General features: G+C 40.5%; 2 protein-coding genes across 2 annotated transcripts in view; one reads left to right on the forward strand and one right to left on the reverse strand.

Annotated features, from left to right (window-relative positions):
* Nucleotides 1–3333: 3333 nt before the first annotated feature.
* Nucleotides 3334–18880, reverse strand: part of LOC109471571 (cadherin EGF LAG seven-pass G-type receptor 2-like) — a 74506-nt gene continuing 58959 nt past the window's right edge. Inside the window, 5 exon segments of the mRNA XM_019770925.1 lie at nt 3334–4706; nt 5868–6078; nt 16761–16991; nt 17480–17530; nt 18848–18878. Of these exon segments, the coding sequence (XP_019626484.1) occupies nt 4682–4706; nt 5868–6078; nt 16761–16991; nt 17480–17530; nt 18848–18878 (549 nt within the window). The 3' untranslated portion in view covers nt 3334–4681.
* LOC109471561 (hepatocyte nuclear factor 1-beta-A-like) lies at nt 7837–15531 on the forward strand. Its single transcript, XM_019770914.1, has 4 exons — nt 7837–8536; nt 9963–10183; nt 11160–11417; nt 13558–15531. The coding sequence occupies exons 1-4, from the start codon at nt 8334–8336 to the stop codon at nt 14364–14366; spliced, it is 1491 nt and encodes a 496-aa protein (XP_019626473.1). The 5' UTR covers nt 7837–8333; the 3' UTR covers nt 14367–15531.

Consider the following 18880-nt stretch of genomic DNA (forward strand, 5'->3'; position numbering starts at 1 on the left):
ATCTCAGTAACTGTACATCTAGATGGGCTAATATCGTAAACTATGGGTAAAAATGAAGTAAGAAATATGTATATGTAGTTAATAAATAAATGTATATATTAACCCAATTCTGCAGAATTCTTCCCAGAATTCTGGCTCCAGTTCCCAGAATTCTGCAGAATTGGGTTAATCCCCAAGAGGTCCTCGATGGCTGCCACGCATTTTTCATCATTTTTACCTACAGTTTACGATATTAGCCCATCTAGATGTAAGGTTGCTGAGATATGGGAATTAGTCCGGAATTAAACTGAAAGTCCAGAATTAAACTGGAAGCTGTTGGAAGCACATACGGTTACACACACAGAGACAATATCATTCATTTTTCATGATCTTTCATGGATGCAAAACGTTCAAAGTTTACGTTTCCCTCTCTCCTGAAAAACAGAGAAAAATTTGACTTTGGTCTCAGGGTAGCAAAAGTGTCCGGAACAAGCTGAAGGCAGAGAATTAACTGTGATGACGTCATTCGGAGAGAATGCTTGACGTCAATGACTTCAACCCAAATTACGTCCAACAATGTAGAAGGAAATGATGATAACGAACAACAACTACAATCATAGCCATCTAATGAAGACCTTGTTGCGGATGTCTACCTGCCTGGCAACAGAGGAACTCCTAGGAGAAAGAACTTCTTTTGTCATGTCCGAGGTACTGAATTGGTGTGTTTTATTTTCGAATTCCTCAGGGCATAAACTAACGTTAACTTTTTATCGATCTATCACATGACTCAATTATGTTACCGGATGTGTTTAAAATGAAATTTTTTGAAAAGTATTGTGTAAAGTATCAAACGTTTAAACTTTAAACATCTAACTACCAACACAGATGAACTTTCGTGATAACATTACTGGACCATTGTATTTTCCTAGCCAGCCTCTCTCGGCTGGAGGTTAATGACCTCCGGGGCGGGCGGCCGCCAGGAGCGCGGTTTTAGTCAGGATATGTATTTTAGATATACCATGTACATCGCAGTTTAAATGCGTGTTTTAAGAGTTTTAATGTCGAAAGTCAAGTTATACCTAGGCGACGCGGATGTGAGAATAAACGCAACGGTTTGCCTTTGAGCAGTAGAAGATTATTTTGTGTCTCTTAATGGATATCCAGAAAACAAATACAGGGGATTCCACTTATTTGTATTTCGTATAATTGTATATTTCGGGTAATTGTATACTATTCTAAAAGTAAAACACTAAAACCATTTACCATTCACTCAATTGTAAAAACAATGCATAATTGTATAGCGCATTATCGTATATTCCGGCGTATCGTATAGAATTTGGTCCGACTAGATCGTATAATGACCCAGAGCTACACATTAAGTTAGCAGAAACGGCATGAATGGACAGTAAAGTGATTGTATTATATGTTAGAAAGATGCCCTGAAGGCGTAACAGTTTTGCATATTAACATAGTACAATTTTCCTAAGACGTAAGGTTTGATTCTCTCACACCGGAATGGACTCCTACTCATTTCCATAACGTAACGTTCTCGAGTTGAGGCGGTAGTTTCGATTCTGCCGCGGGAAAATCTGCATGGTGTCAATATGGGTTCCCGTCGACGTAATTATAAGCCGGATTTGATAACAATAAATTTTATTTTCAAACTACTCATGCCCCGAAACCACCAACAAGGAAGCCATTAGATTCGTCTACACTTGACAGAATTTATTTAATGCGATTTGTCTGCAGATGGCAAAACATCAACCTCTTATGATTTCGGGAAAAATTTTGAGGATGTTAATAACCACCATATGTATTTTGTTGCTAGACTACGCACCGAATGGTTTTCCAACGTTGTCTGTCCGAAATTATAAATTCAACCCTCAGGCAGCAAAAATGTTGACCTAGCTATAGATTGTTTAATCACATTTTCTGCAAAAACCATATAGCGTTGAATGAATTTCCTGCAATATATAAATAACACACACAAAACACCCTGATTTCTTATTTTGAAAAATGTGGCCAAAGTTGTCTGTCTGACATTAAAAGATTCAACCCTCAGGCAGCTGAAATGTTGACCTAGATTGTTTACTACTAATAATACTACTCGCTTTTACTTGGAAACCACACGCCATCGAAATTCTTGCCAATATACTATAATAATGCACACACAAAAAAACTGATTTCCTAAAAGAAAATTATATTTCTATGTTACAGCAAGGATATGGTTACAGTTAGTGATGAATAGGTTTGAGTTTTGGACTGTGATTACTGTTAATTGGTAACCGACCAGCCCGACACAGTTTTGTACCAAGGCTTTCTTTTGAAACGCATCAGATCGGAACAGTGGCTGAGGTCGAGGGTCAGGCTAGTTGTCTAGGATAGAGGATAGAGATACCCTCATTATCACTGGTCTGTTGCCTCTGTATTGTTAGATAAGTAGATCTCCTTTGGACCAATTTACGAATGCCAGACTCAGAAGCATTATCTTGTCAAGCCGGTAACTTGGGAACATGAAAAGGGAGACCGAGTATATATTCATGGGGCAAAAAAATGCCCGCCATAGTCTCATACTATTGTGTTGGGGTCTAGTTTGTGCACTAAGACGTAAGTAATGTGTGTTTAGGTTCACTATTAGCGGACTGATATTATCAGCAAAGTACACGGGGGTGCCCAACAACTTTACAAATACTTCAAAATGATCTAATTCTGGGACTGAGCGCTCTTCGTGTTGGTGATGGAATAAAAATCATATATCGGTAACTCCCGGTCGGTAACATACATTGAACGAATTCTGTGCATAGTAGAAATTTCAGCTGCTGTACTTATAAACAAGAGTTCCGCGATCTCATACCTTGAGGAATTGTGCATGTTTCTTACTGATTATGCAAATAAGATCCGCATTTGCATGAATGATATCAATTGATCATATCATCCACCGAATGACAATCTTATCTCAACAAAAAAGCTATTCTGGCATTTCCTTATAAATTATGCAAATGAGTCACTGAATTGAATAAGCTATGTTTAACGATGTTCATCCTCGCTTAACTTCCAAAAGAGGCAAGCATGAAATTCCCAGCAGTTACCACTATGGATTATACCACTTCATGCAGTCATTAATATTTTGTGTAATCAATATCTGTCCATGTTCTTATTCTGCCTGTCAATCTTCCCCCACCCACGTGCTGTCAACCTATTCTCAAGTTCATACATTTCTTGTGCCTGACAGCTTGACCTGTCATTCTGTCAATCTTCCCAACCCATGAGCTGTCAACCTACTCTAGATCTGTCCAGACACACAAACACACAGTTCAGCCATCCAGAACAACACAACACATAGATACCACCACGTGTCAATTCATACCAGTAGGTTTAATCTGATGCCATTCGGATCACAAAGATATCATACAGACCAAACATTGGCAGCATACAAATTCACAGTTTAACTTTTACAAAATCACTTTTCAAAAAAACACACCTTTAGCAGCTCACTTCTATCGAGGATCCATCTACGTTCTTGGCCGTTTTTGTGACTGTACAGATGCAGCCTAATGTAGTTTGTGGTTCGGAAGTTTTCGACTTCTGTGGTATCATTATTACAAGCTGCACAGAAAGCTACAATTACAATTAACTCAACGATTAATGCTTTAACATTAAACCACACGACAGACGAAACTTACTATCACCAACAGTCTCAACATATTTATAAACTAAAGCACCTATAATACAATGGCACAGCAGGGTATACTCCATTCACTTTTAAATAGTTCTTTAAAAAATCTGCTGCCGTAAAGTCACATAAAATTACAAGTACAGAATCTGAGAGTCTTCACAACTTCACTATCCCATCTGAGAATTTCATTGTAGAATCACGGTACATCATAGTAATCCAAACTGTTAAAAAATCGAGCTGTCAAAGAGTTACCTTACAGCAATATTCTACAATTGAAAGAAGTACAGTCAGTACTGGTACATTACAAAGGGTAATGCGCCCTTTTGGACGGCCCGCTATCATTGCTAAATCATTTCTAACACCTACACATCTAGTCCAAATATACACAATACAAATGCCATGTACACATCACAATTTTCTTCCTGAATCACGTGTCGTATTATCATTATTATCATAATTATTACACTGTTGGTTTCCTAACCTTAGTGCACTGTGCGGTTGATAAAAAAATCGCCTACACGCTACGTGCCGGGAAATTTCATCCCAACGACTAAAACTAATCTGTACAAGTTCAAGTGTCGGTGAGCTTTAAAACAACTTCAATGTCAAACAAATAAAATACACACCAGCTTCTTCTAGTAGAATTCTTTAAAAACACTTAAGAAATTTACAAACCTAGATTTCATATTTCCTATTGATGACAACATGAGTTCTGTAAAATACAGGCCCCATTATGGGTATATCATTGCTGATGTACAAAATCCATGACTATTTAAAAAGAACCCTTGTATTGTTACTACAAGAGATTTCTACCTCGCCTTTACATACAGTAGCATAGCTTGGCGTCCTAGATTTGCTTCTCGACAATCTTACAAAAATGTACAGAAATAATTTGTTAGCAACACTGGTCAAAATTACAAAATATATAAAAATGTATTTTATAAAAATATTTGCTGCTTTCTGGTAGTGCTCCGCCTCTCCGCAGAGGTCGCGGCCTTACGCGGAGGGGTCATAGGTCACATGTCGTCATACGGAGGTCTCGTTGCTCCCGCTGTACAAAACACACGAAGAACAAAACAAAACTTAGCGAAACTCAAAACGTGTGCGATGGAAACTAAAAGTGAACGAAAAAAAGCCTTTCAGAGCGTCTCATAATATGATATGGAATAAACCAAGTCTGAAAAAAAGTGGGAGGGGAGGGAGAAGGGAAGAGTTAGAAAGTTAGTGAGTTAGTGACGTTGGTTAGTCAACTCTACATGAAAATACAGTATCGTTAGGGGTAAAATGTGACCAGAACTGAACACCGTATAAGGGATTACAGTAGTTCAATCAGTTCAGAAATGCAGCCAATTAGTTAAACCCTAATAACCATTACATCCCCCATTTCACTGATAACACAGGAAATTACAAATGGCTTTTTGTTTGAGGTACAATCCCCGAGTTAGGCTGGGAAAGTGGAGAATTCTTTTCGTACTAAGTAGGACCTGGGAGACTGTGATCACTTTGTAATCAAGAAGTAATATAATATCAGTATAAAAGGTATTGGAAAAGAGAGAGGATTGAAATATGGTTATAAATTATGGTGCGGATTTGGTATTTTCTGTGATGAACACGTAACATCTCATAATTCAAGCTGGTACCCTTGAAATGCCACATCAAAACAACAATGAATTTGAAGACATTTTACGTTAACAAGTTAAATGCAGTATCAATTACAAGTATGCAAACTTCAGATATCTGGGTACTCAAGGCATTCTTCAGGAGGCCTTGATAACACTGCTTTGTTATTAAAGTTGGCTGAATTACCAGAGTTGAGGTTACATGTTCGTTGCATAAAATATAAAATCTTTGGCATGACTTATAACAATATTTCAATATGTTTTTAGTACCAAACATTTTCACAAGTTCGGAACTAGTTCCACCGAACCGGTACACAGCAGTAACCACCACCACCGACAGAAATCCATATTTCGAAACATTTAAAGTAAGGCTTATGCTACAAAATTGTATTTTGAGTTTTTCTAACTTAAGAGAGTATATCCCATCACCCAAGCAGTAATTATCAAACCACCAGCACCAAAAATCGATATTTTGAAACTTACTCTACAAAATTGTATTTGAATTTTTTTAATTTAAGAAGAGTATATCCCATCACCAGAGGTGTAATTATTAAAGTTTTAAACCACCACCGACGGAAATCGGTCCGACTTACTCCGTGTCTGAGGCGGCGTGGTCGCTCATGGTTCCGTTGGTTCGAATGGCCATGTGCAAGTGCGGTAACCTGTCCAGGTCGTCCCGCGACGCCTGTCTCGACCCCTGACCCCGACTACCACTATCGCTGGACCCCCGGGAGGGGGGCTTATATCTGAGGTCGTTCAGTATGCTATTGTGCACGAGCGGTTTGGTTAGGAACTCTCGGCTACCTGCGGGAACGAACATGCAACATGCAATGAGAACGTGGAACGACACTTGGTTTAGCGAAATGCTGTTAGAGCACAAACATTATAGAATAAACGGACTCAAACACAAACACACGCGAGCGAAATGTGGTTATAACGTAAACATATGACAAAAAAAACAGACTCACACACACACACACTCTCATACGTCATAACGAGTAAAGGTAGTAAACTGAATTTTTGTTAAAAAATTCATCGGAACTGTGTCATTAGTTTCATTCCTTTAATAACTTAAATTATTAAATACCTAAATGCCTGAACAATTAAGAAGTTCTAATATCATATTACTACTAATTTCGCAGAATGACCTTGTGAACATTTTCCTGAATGGTGATGCTAATCATGTCTCAACAATACAGATTGTATTTACTTAACACTGCTCTGAGTTAGAATCCTGTTTATGTTTAACAAAAAGATGCTATCGCTAGCACTTTTGCTTCACACACATTGTATATTACAAATGCTATTTTAGACTGAAAGTAAACAACGGTAGGATTAAGATTTCTTTTATAGCAATAAGTACAAAGTTCGAACTTTCACACAGTAGAAATTAATAATTGCTGCGACGCCTCTAAAGAAAGGACGGACCTAACTGTGTAAGGTCATCTATTTTTGTGTGTGGATGAATAGAACATACGCACACAGACAAACATGCCAGAAACACACTGCTATTTACCCAGCTGACTCTCACATTGAAGGGAAAGGTGCCCCGCTAATTTGCATAACAATAAAATGTGGACACAAGACGATTACTAATGATGTAAACGAATATTAAAGTAAAGCGACTCGCCGAATTACACGCCGTAATAACAGTTCCGCGTATAATAAAGGGAGCCAAACTCTGCTTCGCATGGTTTTCTGACAACGCTTCCCAGTTATTATATTAAATTTTTCTCATTATGGCCCAAACATGACAAGATGGATTCATTAAATATTGATAACTCTTTCCTCAATAAGATCAAGTCGGCATAACTGCTTTTGTTGGCATACTACATGTTACGCATGTGGCCGTTATGACAGGATTGGTCTACGTCAATGGAAAAATACACCACAGAGAAGGAAAAATTACCCACTCGCTGGCTTTTATTTTTTCAAACACCTTAGCTTAAATTTACCCTACATTTACAATTACAAAGTTTGGCGTCTACACTGCAACCTTATATTCTCTCTGCCAGGCTTATTCATTTCTAGGAGTATTGAAACAGGTGGGCTTTGTTTTAAGAGAATGTACTAAAAATATTACTAGTCTTGTAGTTGACCTTAATTTAAAACAGAAAAATATACCATAACCGAGAAAAACAACAAAGCAGGAAATAAAATTACACCCTTTCTATCATTTTTTACCAGTTTTCCACGAATCACAAAGAAAAAAATTTATAACAGGATGAATCCAAATGCTACTATGGGCAGTAAACGAGATTAAAAGACAAAAAGAGGGGCACCAGGTGTTGTGTGGTAAACCACTCTGTTGCTGATTTCATTTAGGTGGAGGTAATTTAAGACCTAAACCAATTTCCCCCCAATCTAGACTGGTTTGCATAATGATAGTTGCTAGATTGAATCTGAAATTGAGCACACAAACTATGATTACTCAGTCCTCTCGAGGTAAATAGCTGCCGGTAATGTTTTAGGCAAAACAGAAAATTGTGTGGATATTGCACATCGGCGTGGTGGAAGCGCTATCGTATAATTCCATCTACATGCGCTGCCTGTATGATGGGCAAGGGCATAAAAGTCCTTGGGCTTTTATGTGGGAAAGGCTGCTCCTGGCTAGAGGCGATCTAATTGAACTACTTTGCATAATTGCAATGCCATAGCAGCTGCATACAGGCCCAGTCCACTCCAGCTGAGGTGAAAAGGTCAGGCTTCCGAAAATTCAAGTGGAGGGGCCAGGCAGGGGGGTTAACCCCCGGCCTCACCAACCAGAACCACTCTATAACTGTCAAAAACACATGCAGCACGGGCTTGACCCACTCTCCAGCTGGCAACCTGCGCGTAGAGAGGCCCCGGAACACCCCTCCCCCTCTGGGCGAATGGTATCGTCCTGACCTGATTAGACATTTGAATTTAATTAGGCATAAATTCTGTGTGGCACAAGAGCAGAGCCCAGTGGAAGAGCAGGCAGCTGGCAGCACCGCACGCTTGTTGTGTCACATACGTGCGTACGTACGTACAGTTCCTGACACTGACAGTCTTTCCCACCACCACAGCACAACAACATGCAGACCACCGGGGATATCCTACATCAGGACACCACAGGATTGGACCTCCGCACGCTTGTCAACTCCAACGTTCCCGCCAGCCAGGGTTACGACATGAGCGTGGTGCCCCCGGCCAACGACAGCCCGCTGTCATGCGGCGAAAACATGGACACGGCCGCGGACATGCAAGACATCGACGATGAGGTGGAACAACTTCTCCGGTAAGGTCCACAATCTCTCTCAAGGGCTCTCCAATGATAACGCACATAGCCGGGAGTTTTAATACTGCCATAGAGAACAAAGGGGCAAGGCCAGAGGATTATATATGCAGACCTGGGCAGTGACAGGGCTTGTATTTCACTAGAGCAAACACAGACAATATTGATTACACTTTCCCTTATGGCAATGATCGCTGTTATGCCAGGAGTTCAGATATAATATTCCGCAACGTTGCAACATCTACTCACACACGTTACGCGCAGTTTACGTTAAAATCTAAAGAATTCTGTTGAAACAAAGTAAAAGCTGGGGGGCAAATACAGAGCTGACCTCCCCACATCTTGAACTGGTGCACCCACCCATCCTAAATTTGCTGAATGACTGATTTAGGTCAGAGCCTTTAGTAAGCAGCCACAGGAGAGCTTCACAACTCTCCCTCTCCCTCCCAGCCATGTGAACAGACCTGTTTATACAGGAACACATATGGCAGCTGACAAGCTTCAATTAGACCACATATTCTTTGTAGGTCACCCACTTTGCCGGCAAAGAGTTATTATTAAGGGCAGATGATGCAAAACAATAAGATTTTGCCCGTACTGTATTACTTTGTCTTTTGTTCTAGTACCGTACGGTAATGACGTGAGGTTTTGTCCAGATGTGAATATTTTTTCTCTTATGTTTTTTGTTCTACTAATAATTTCCTTATACAGTAATTCTATGCACTGTCAATATTTGTACACAATGCTAAAGCAACATTAAATGAAACTGTTTTTATTGCAAAAATTCTAGCCTGTTTTGAACAGTTGTTGTCCCTAGAAAATTACTTATAAATACATAAAGCTGAATTGTAAAGCAGGCTATGAGGTATTGACTACATTACGCTATGAAATATTTAAATCAATTAATGCAAAACGAGAGAAATCTGAACAAAGGGACAGCAGCGCGGTGTTTTTGGAGTCCACAGCTCTGCATGAAGGACAATAACATCATTAGAGCCAATTTTCATGTTAATAATCCACCTTCGCTGATTAGGGGAAATTAGCTTCTGGGTTGAAAGCATGGCAAATAGGGCAATCTTGTTCATAAATGAATAATGGGGCATGGGATATTAGAAAAGCGGAATATCTGCCGCACTGATAATATAATATCTGTTCTGTGATAAGCCGTAAATAATTTGTTTTCCATTGTTTGGCAACGAAAAATGATGGTGTAGTTCAGTCTACAATCTTTTTGACAAACCATGAAAAATTGAACTCAAAATCAAAATTAAAAAAAAAATACTACTCCATCTTCCTAATGCTTTCTTTATCGCCTCCTTCCTTGAGTATGCTCAATCGTACACTACTTCGCGGTTGGTAATATTTAATAAAAGCACAAGAGCAAAATCGGCAATTTTTGTTGTGTTGATCTGTCGCTATTTTTTCCCAGAATACCGCAGGACGACCTTGCGTTGTTGATCTCCGACTACCTGGACAGACACAACGTGAAACAGTCGACGATCGCGGACCAGGCCAAACTGGGGAAGGCCCACCTGTCCGTGTTCCTCCGCGGGAAGGAGCGGATGCGAGGGTACAAGCGGAGGCAACTCATCACGTGGTTCGTGCGCCACAGAAGGATGGCTCCTCAGAACGGCGCCTTTCCATGCGTTGGTAAGAACTTCTAAAGGAGGGGTCAATGACCTGTAGTTTGGCATTCGTCTCTAGGCAGTTGGATAAATGTCTGTGCAGACAAAACCCAATTTTTTAAAAAATATTGTGTTACAAAAAAAAAGTTTCGAACAGAGTCATACATGTGTTGGTAAGAAGTGTCAATGACCTATGGTTCAGCATTTGCCTCTAGGCAGTCGGTTAAATGTCTGTCTTGGGTGACCCATATCATCGACAACTCTGTAAAAACATTTTTTCATACTTGTATTACAAAAAAAAAGTTTAAGAGAAAGTCATACATGCGTTGGTAAGAAGTGTCAGTGACCCATAGTTTGGCATTCGCCTCTAGGCAGTTGGATAAATGTCTGTGTAGGGTGACCCACATGTACGACATCTCTGACAAAACCTGTTTTTTTTTTAATACTCGTATGACAAAAAAATTTAGGACATAGAGTCATACAGCACTACAAATTACAATTTGGAACAATGAATGGTGAAAACTATGCACTAGTACTTCACAATACAAATCAAAACTTGCATCTGCATCCCACAGAGAGGGGAAATTAGATAAGAAATCCATTTCTATACAGGACCACGAAAGCTCCAAAACAGTAATTTGTAACATGAAGCCCTTAAATCTTCAAATAAACTAATTTGCATACACTACAGACATAATCACCTACATGCAGACCCAGTAGGCTGGCAGTAAGAGGGGCTTGTCACTCACATGAAATATTGACCAGAAAAACTACATTTGTCCACAGTTTGTTGAATTCTTCCAGATGTTTCTAAGGTCATTTCTCCATGCCCTTAGTAGAAGGAAGGATTTAAAAGAAGCTTTCAGGCGGCATCCACCATCTTTAACCCCACGCACTTGAACCCCAAGCATACATTTACTGGTAAACTTGTCAGTCTAATCTTGCTGACGGTCGGATGCCTAACGACCTTGCTAATTCCGGGCGCCCCCCTCCCCCTCCAGGGAACCACCTGTTCCTGAGAGGACCCCTGCGTGGCCCGCGGAAACGGCGCTTCACGTGGCCCGCCGAGGCGCTGACCATCCTGGAGAAGTTCTACGAGACCAACCCGTACCCGACCGTGCACGACTACCAGATCATCATCGCGTCCCTCGGACCCGTCGGCTGCAGCCCCACGCCCGACCAGGTGCGGTTCTGGTACCAGAACCGACGCCGCAAAGACGAGAGCTCCGTCATCGTACAGCGGAGGAAGCTCGTCAGAGGTACGGCGATCAAAAAAATCCTATTTTACTCATTTACAAGCACTTACATGCACAAGTTACAAGACTGACTGAGAGCCATTTCTCCATTGATTCAAATGCTAAATGTTTCGTTGTCATCCTACAGCCAAAGAAAGCTCGTCAGAGGTACGATGTTCAAAACAATCTAAACATTTTACTCATTTACAAGCACTTTTAAGACTGACTGGGATCTCCATTGATTCAACTGCATAAAATGTTTTGTTGTCATCGTACAGTGAAGAAAGCTCGTCAGAGGTACGGCGTTCAAAACAATCCGATTTTACTCATTTACAAGCACTTAGAAGACTGACTGACTGGGATCCATTTCTCCATTGATTCAACTGCTACTAAAGTAAATGTTTCGTTGTCATCGTACAGCGAAGAAGGCTCATCAGAGGTACGGAGTTCAAAACAATCAGATTTTACTCATCTACAAGCTCTTAGAAGTCTGACAGGGAGCCATTTCTCCATTGATTCAACTGCTTTGTTTTGCTCCTACCCAAATTGAGCACAGCTAGAATTACTTGTCATCGTACAGCAAAGGAAGCCTGTCAGAGGAACAGAATGTTCAAAACAATCCTATTTTACTCCTTTACAATCTCGTCAGAGGTGCAGTGTTCAAAACATTTACAAGCACTTAGAAGACTGAGCCATTTCTCCATTGATTCAACTGCTTTGTTTCCTTCGTGCCCAAATTGAGCACAGAATTACTTTAAAAAAATAACAAGAAAGTGTCTAATAGAAGTAGTAATTACACCTCCCAGAAAAGAGTGATTACTTTACAGGTTTACAAATGGCGTCTTTTGTTCTCGTGAAAAATTTATTCAGCAGTGACAACCACTCAGAATTAATGAACTGTTTTTGTCCATGATGGGCGGACAGGCAACAGAGAAAGTCATTAGAAAACGAGCGTGAGCCGCTGATTTGACAAACGCCACACGTACAGGTGTTAAATGGACCAAACCGCATTAGGTAATTGTTCATTTTGCAGGGACGTGGATAGTCTGAGTCTGACATCACAGTATCTGCACACCAAACCCTGTTAACTTCACCACTTAAACACGACTAAGTGTTCTTCAATAGCCTTCACATGTGAACCACCCTCAACCATCATTTAACACGAATGTCCACAGCGTCCAGTAGTTGGTGCAAGAAACTTAAAAGGGTACAATTACCCCACTATTGGTAGTGTTACTGGCCTGTGGAACCACATTACAGTCCACTTGAACATGTGTCACAAATTTACTGCTATGCTCAGTCCTGTGTCAGCCACAGCAGAGTCCACTTGAATGCCATGTCGCAAATTGACTGCTAAGTTCAGTTCCACATCATATTCAAGACTGCTCATGACAGCGGAGTCCACTTGAATCTCATGTCGCAAATTGACTGCTAAGTTCAGTTCCATATCATGTTCTCAACTGCTCATGACAGCGGAGTCCACTTGAATCTCATGTCACAAATTAACTGCTAACTTAAAGTTCCATCCTACGTCAACCACAGAAGAGTCCACTTGAACATGTGTCACAAATTTACTGCTATGCTCAGTCCTGTGTCAACCACAGTAGAGTCCACTTGAATGTCATGTCACAAATTGACTGCTAAGTTCAGTTCCATGTTCACAGCTGTTCATGCCACTGATTGACCGTGGAGTCCACTTGAATCCCATGTCACAAATTAACTGCTAACTTAAAGTTCCATCCTACGTCAACCACAGTAGAGTCCACTTGAACATGTGTCACAAATTGACTGCTATGTTCAGTCCTGTGTCAACCACAGTAGAGTCCACTTGAATGTAATGTCGCAAATTGACTGCTAAGTTCAGTTCCATGTTCACAGCTGTTCATGACAGTGGAGTCCACTTGAATCTCATGTCACAAATTAACTGCTAACTTAAAGTTCTATCCTACGTCAAAAACAGTAGAGTCCACTTGAATCTCATGTCACAAATTAACTGCTAACTTAAAGTTCTATCCTACGTCAAAAACAGTAGAGTCCACTTGAATCCCATGTCACAAATTAACTGCTAACTTAAAGTTCCATCCTACGTCAACCACAGAAGAGTCCACTTGAATGTCATGTCGCAAATTGACTGCTAAGTTCAGTCTCTCCTGTTCTCTTGCAGGTTATGGGGATGACCTGTTGATGTCCCCTGTTAGCACCGTGCCATCCGCCTTCCCACACAGCGTCAACAACACGTTCCAAACCCCCGACATGGGAAAATCCGACCCCGAAGCTGCCCTGATCCAGGCCATGCCCCTCCCCTCGTCCACAACGCTGGTTCCACCAATCCCGCGCCTTCAACAGGTCACCATGGCAACAGCCCTACCCAATCAGAGTCATCAGAGTCCCATCGTGTCCAGCATACAGCCGCGAATCACCATGCCTCTCACGGCGAGAAGAAAAGCCCCGCTCATGGCGCCTGTGCTCCCGGTGACGACCGCGGGAGTGACAGCAGTGCCCAACAACGTACCCCAACGTCAGAACGGCACCGACTCTCTTCTCACTGTCCCCGTGATCGGAACTCTCGGAAACACAACAAACAGCCAGCCCCTCGCGCTGACGTCACCTAAACCGTCTACCCACCCCGCCGCTGTGGTGCCACCCTCAACCGCACCGACGACACCCGCAGCAGCAACAACAACAGCCTCCACCACACCGCAGGCCCAGCCTACAGACCTCTCCATGACGGCAGCCGCCTGCGCGATTCTGTCTCAGGCAGCTGGCTCGCCGCTGATGACCATCGCAGACTACATGCAGCAGATGCAGCAGCTGCAGCTAGACATGTTTAAGAAGCAGCTGTTGGACCAGCTCAGCCAAAACGCGCCCATGGACCTCTCCAGCAAGAAGCTCGCGGACGCATCCACACAGACCGAGGGGAAATGTGTCATCATCAAAGAAGAACCCAGCAACCCAAACCAACAATTCCAGTAAGAACTTTTTAAAAAAGTAAAGAAAAAAAACTAACTTATTTTCCTGTTGCCCACTTATGGATTATTTCTCCACAGATTTATAAAATCATGTTGTTGTATCCTTGTTCAGTATTGTAAATTAACAAGGTTAAATTTTGCCCAGGAGTTGTTTATTTATGACAATGTCCTGATGAGCCTTGCCTTAACCTCTGAGGTAGTTCTGTTCCTGTTAGACGATTGCTGACAAAGACTGTATATATTAACAGAATCTGCAAACAGTTTACAAGTGTGTGCCTCTATGTACAAGTTACAGACCGTGTCTCCGGTATCATTGATAAATGGTGTTTGAATAGACCATGACAGTGACAAATATGTGTCATTCTCCACTTGACTAGCCCTGAAAAAGGCACCACCTATTGTCATTAAACAACATGAATAAGAGATGATCTTTTGTTACTCATCTTATATCCATTAACAGTAATTGGTCTATTGCCAATTGGCGAGGTTCAAAAAAAAAAACTGTGTCATACTATTTCTCACAAACATTAAATTATAAATGTTTTAAGTTCATGTACCTATGTTTTACATCAATAAATGTGGACTACTGTTGGGCCCTACATTAGTATTACTTAGTACTAGTACTTTGTCAGTTCTAACAGTAATGTAAGTGAGTTGTCCAGGCTTCAGACTTAGATTCAATGGTACAAATGTAGGCTGTGATCAACAGCAACAACAATACAAACATGTTGAAAACTGCTGAGCCAGTCATGTGTGCTCTGTTTGAGTTAAAAGTATTGTTCAGTACTTGTTTTACCGTAAATCTTCTAACTTTGTCTTCCCTATCAATGTTGCAGGAATTGTTAAAAAATAATATACTTTACTGTTGTTTTTGAGTACCATTTTATGAGACTGTTCTGTACCGTTCGTAAATACTTTCCTTAGGTGGACCTGTGGCATTGAGTTGTTATTAGACAGTTTACAGTACATGTTGGTGGTTTTGTTGGAGTACGAATGTCTGTAATGTTTTCTTCAACTCAATAATTCATGTGGAATGAGATCCTGACTAGCACTGAGAGACAACTAGTCTGTTCTAAACACACATCAACAAACAATGTTCAATGTTTTTTTGGCAATAAAAATGTCTGGTTTAATAATACAAACTGTGAAGTCATTATTCATTTGCACTGTTACTTTGGCCATCTGTGTGTATTTGCCTGTCCTGCATGCATTTGCATCCATAAGAACGTTTGCAATATCCCCTTTTTAATGAATAATTGAAATGAAATGCTGACTTATCTCTGTAATTTTGAGTTAATGAATTTGACATTGTTATGTACAAAAGCCCCCGTATACATATTATAATTCCATCATAATACCAGACAACACGAACCATCTTCTAATAATATAGAAATTTTTATAAATCATGAATTTTTATTTACGTTATTCTCTATGCATTTCTCAGAGATACAATAACAACAAATTAGAAATAGCAGAACCATTCCTCAAAGCTCAATTTCATTGTTTTATTTGTATCAAATTTGATTTTCTTCTTTTTTATGGTTGTTTCTTGCAAACAGATGATCCACAGCCACACCTGCACACAATTGTTACATCATAACAAACACACACACTTCAACTGTACATAAACAACATGATCACACACAAAACATGATCACACGGACGTTAGTGACATGTGACTGGTTATAGACATTGATCTATGTACAAAAGTTAATGTGTATTGCCATCTACACCTATAACTATGGTAACAGACAGGCTATGTGATATGTGAAAAACTGTCTTAAATATCTTTACAATTAAAAAACTTACACAGCATAGAAAGAATGTTGTTTAAACTGACACATGATACATTGCTATACTTGATTACTGTATAAGGCTCCCAAATCCTCGGGGTCTTCCCAAATTCAAACTAACCAGGCATGTGTGTTACATAACTGTAATCTTGAGATATTTGCTGCATTTCTAAATTCATGATTTCCATAGTCACTTCCCTACGTTGCTTACTACTGTATATACATGTATTATGTTTCAACTGCGAACTCCTAACTTTCACCATGCCAAGACATTCAGGTGCTGTGAAATGAAACAAATGTTACAGTAGCATGTTGGCAGAACGTACTGCACCTGCGCAAAACCCGTAATGCATTGTGCATAGCACTTTGGCAGAACGTCTCATATAAGGTCGTATTCGCTTATATAAGGTTAACATCCCGTCTGTAGTTTCCAAATGTTATGACAGAAAAGATATCCTCTGCAACAGTCAAAATTCTAATACAATGGTGACCAAACATCCAACGAAAACTGTGAAAAATCAGAGTTTCTTGCGGGCGCAGTACGCTCTGCCGACGTGCTTGTTACAGTATGTCTCTGGCCATGAAGGAGGGGTAAGTAGAAGTACCTGGCTGTATTCTGACGACGTCAGGCTGACTGCCATGGATGCTGCCACCATGCTGACTGACCGGTGGGCTGGGCTTGTCCCCGTTGACTTTAGGCTCCACCTTTAGCCTGTCCAAGCTGCCCAGGCTCTCTCTCTCACTGGCCGACAGAGGTTCCCCCGGCCACTTGGGTTTGGGCTTGGGCATGAGGGGTGGTTTTTCTCTGGGTACTCTGTTAACTGGCACTGGATGATCTAAAACATGGGAACAAGTCAGAATGACTTTGTAAAATGCTTGAGAAAATTTAAGTTAGACCAGGCTTTTACCGTCTTTTTTTCTAAATTAAGGCTGACTGAGAGAAAAGTAGGAGTGATGGGAGAGGTGGGATTGTGGTGTAAAGGAAAGTTTTGTTAATGACACAAACTTAAGATACCAAGAACCTAAAGAACTTATCTATTCATAGAGAACAACTCTGCTTTTTGTCCATGTCTCAGGGTATAGGGTCTTGTGGCTAGATGTTAAAATGACTGCTAGCAACAGATTTTTACAGAACTTACACAATACAGTCTTAAGCCAGTAAGGAGAAAATATAGTATTTTGTAATTCAAAGTTGCAAATAAATATGATACTATTTATACCAAGATTTTGATCTATTATCTAGGTGGCCAAGTGGTCCTTATGCAGAGATAGTCACTATTACAAATTTAACTGGATTTTAAAAAGAAACTTTTAAAATTTTTACCTTTTGGAGTACTGTGATGAAGTGGTCCGTGACCTGGTGGTTTTAGATGCTCTGCAAAAAGAGACAAACAAACAGTGTCAACAAAACAACAACAGCAATCATAAAACTTTTAAATATGCACTGCATTCATTTCAACCGTCATTTTCCAGTAAAATTCTCGTCCCTCCAGCAGGGCGATCTGACCAAACAATCACGCGTATACTGTACTGTACTCCAGATGCTTTTTGAGCTATTCGTAACGGTTTTTCGCGGGAAGAGATTGGGCCCTTCTGCTTGCATGCTGAGTGGGCCATGCACTGTGTTATGTCCAAGTACGAAAGGAAAGCAGGCAACAGTCATACAGGTAAGCTCAAGTTCCATGCTGATTTCTGGCCATTGAATCAACAACAATTTGGGTGAAAGCTTCTCTGAAGTATCATAAATTAGAAATGCAAATGTTTGCAGTTCAAACAATTTTGATTATTTTTTCTTTAAGATATCACGAGCATAGCTCTGTTACTTTCTGATGGCTGAAAATCAGCAATGGAAAATGCAATAAAGAAAAGTCCTAGCAAAGATAATGTCAGAGTTTCAAGGTTTGGACATACATGTATGTCCTGATTTAGACATGACTTAAAGTATAGAACCAAGGCAATACTAACAGTTAGGGTAGGTGAGATGTATGCAAATGAACAAGACCAGATTTTGGATTGAAATATGCCAAAAGCAGAAAAAAGAAGAAAAAGTTTTCAGTTTGCCAACAGAAGGAAATAAGTAGAAATCAGTTTTGGCAGATTTTTGTAGAGGACTGAAATATCATACACAGAAGTAGGCACAAATTCAACTACACGTAGGTGAATCAACAGTCACTGATGAAATGTTTGCTGGTGAAATAATGGTGGACGACACAGCACACACTACATGTTAATGTGTTATAACAAGATGGGGTGATGATGATGTGAGCACAGCGAAAGCAAAATGTTACGACTACGTAGGAGCCAAAAATGCGGACTATGTCATCAGCGCTGCGTGGACAAGACTACAAGATGACTCTAGCAAAGCTGTCCAACTGTGCAGGCAGGCTAAAGAAAAAAAGCTGTGGTTATGTGCGTTTTTTTTTTAAAGAGAAGAAAGAATCCAACACCTCCTTTGCCGAGCTGAGCCTCCTTTTTCCCATCAGCGCTTTCAGCCACCATATCCGGCATATCTGCCGTTGTTTGGGAATCTGGTACAAGCGAGAAGAACAGTTAGGACATCCACGGAGTGGCGCGGCAGAGGTAGCAAAGCAAAGAATGGTTTCACAAAAGTGGAAATAGGAAAAATAGTCACAAATTCACAGCGGGGGAAAAAAAGGACAAAGATTCAAGAACAGCATGGGGGGTGTGTTACTTTGAGGCGCGTTTGCCGGGTCTTTCTGGAGAA

This window comes from Branchiostoma belcheri, unplaced genomic scaffold, assembly GCF_001625305.1.
Source record: "Branchiostoma belcheri isolate BF01 breed outbred unplaced genomic scaffold, Haploidv18h27 scaffold10, whole genome shotgun sequence".
Taxonomy (NCBI): domain Eukaryota; kingdom Metazoa; phylum Chordata; class Leptocardii; order Amphioxiformes; family Branchiostomatidae; genus Branchiostoma; species Branchiostoma belcheri.

Coding starts and splice junctions, on each gene's coding strand:
- LOC109471561 (XM_019770914.1), top strand. CDS start 8,334: ATGCAGACCACCGGGGATATCCTACATCAGGACACCACAGGATTGGAC. Junction 8,537..9,962: donor GAGGTGGAACAACTTCTCCG/GTAAGGTCCACA, acceptor ATTTTTTCCCAG/AATACCGCAGGACGACCTTG. Junction 10,184..11,159: donor CGGCGCCTTTCCATGCGTTG/GTAAGAACTTCT, acceptor CTCCCCCTCCAG/GGAACCACCTGTTCCTGAGA.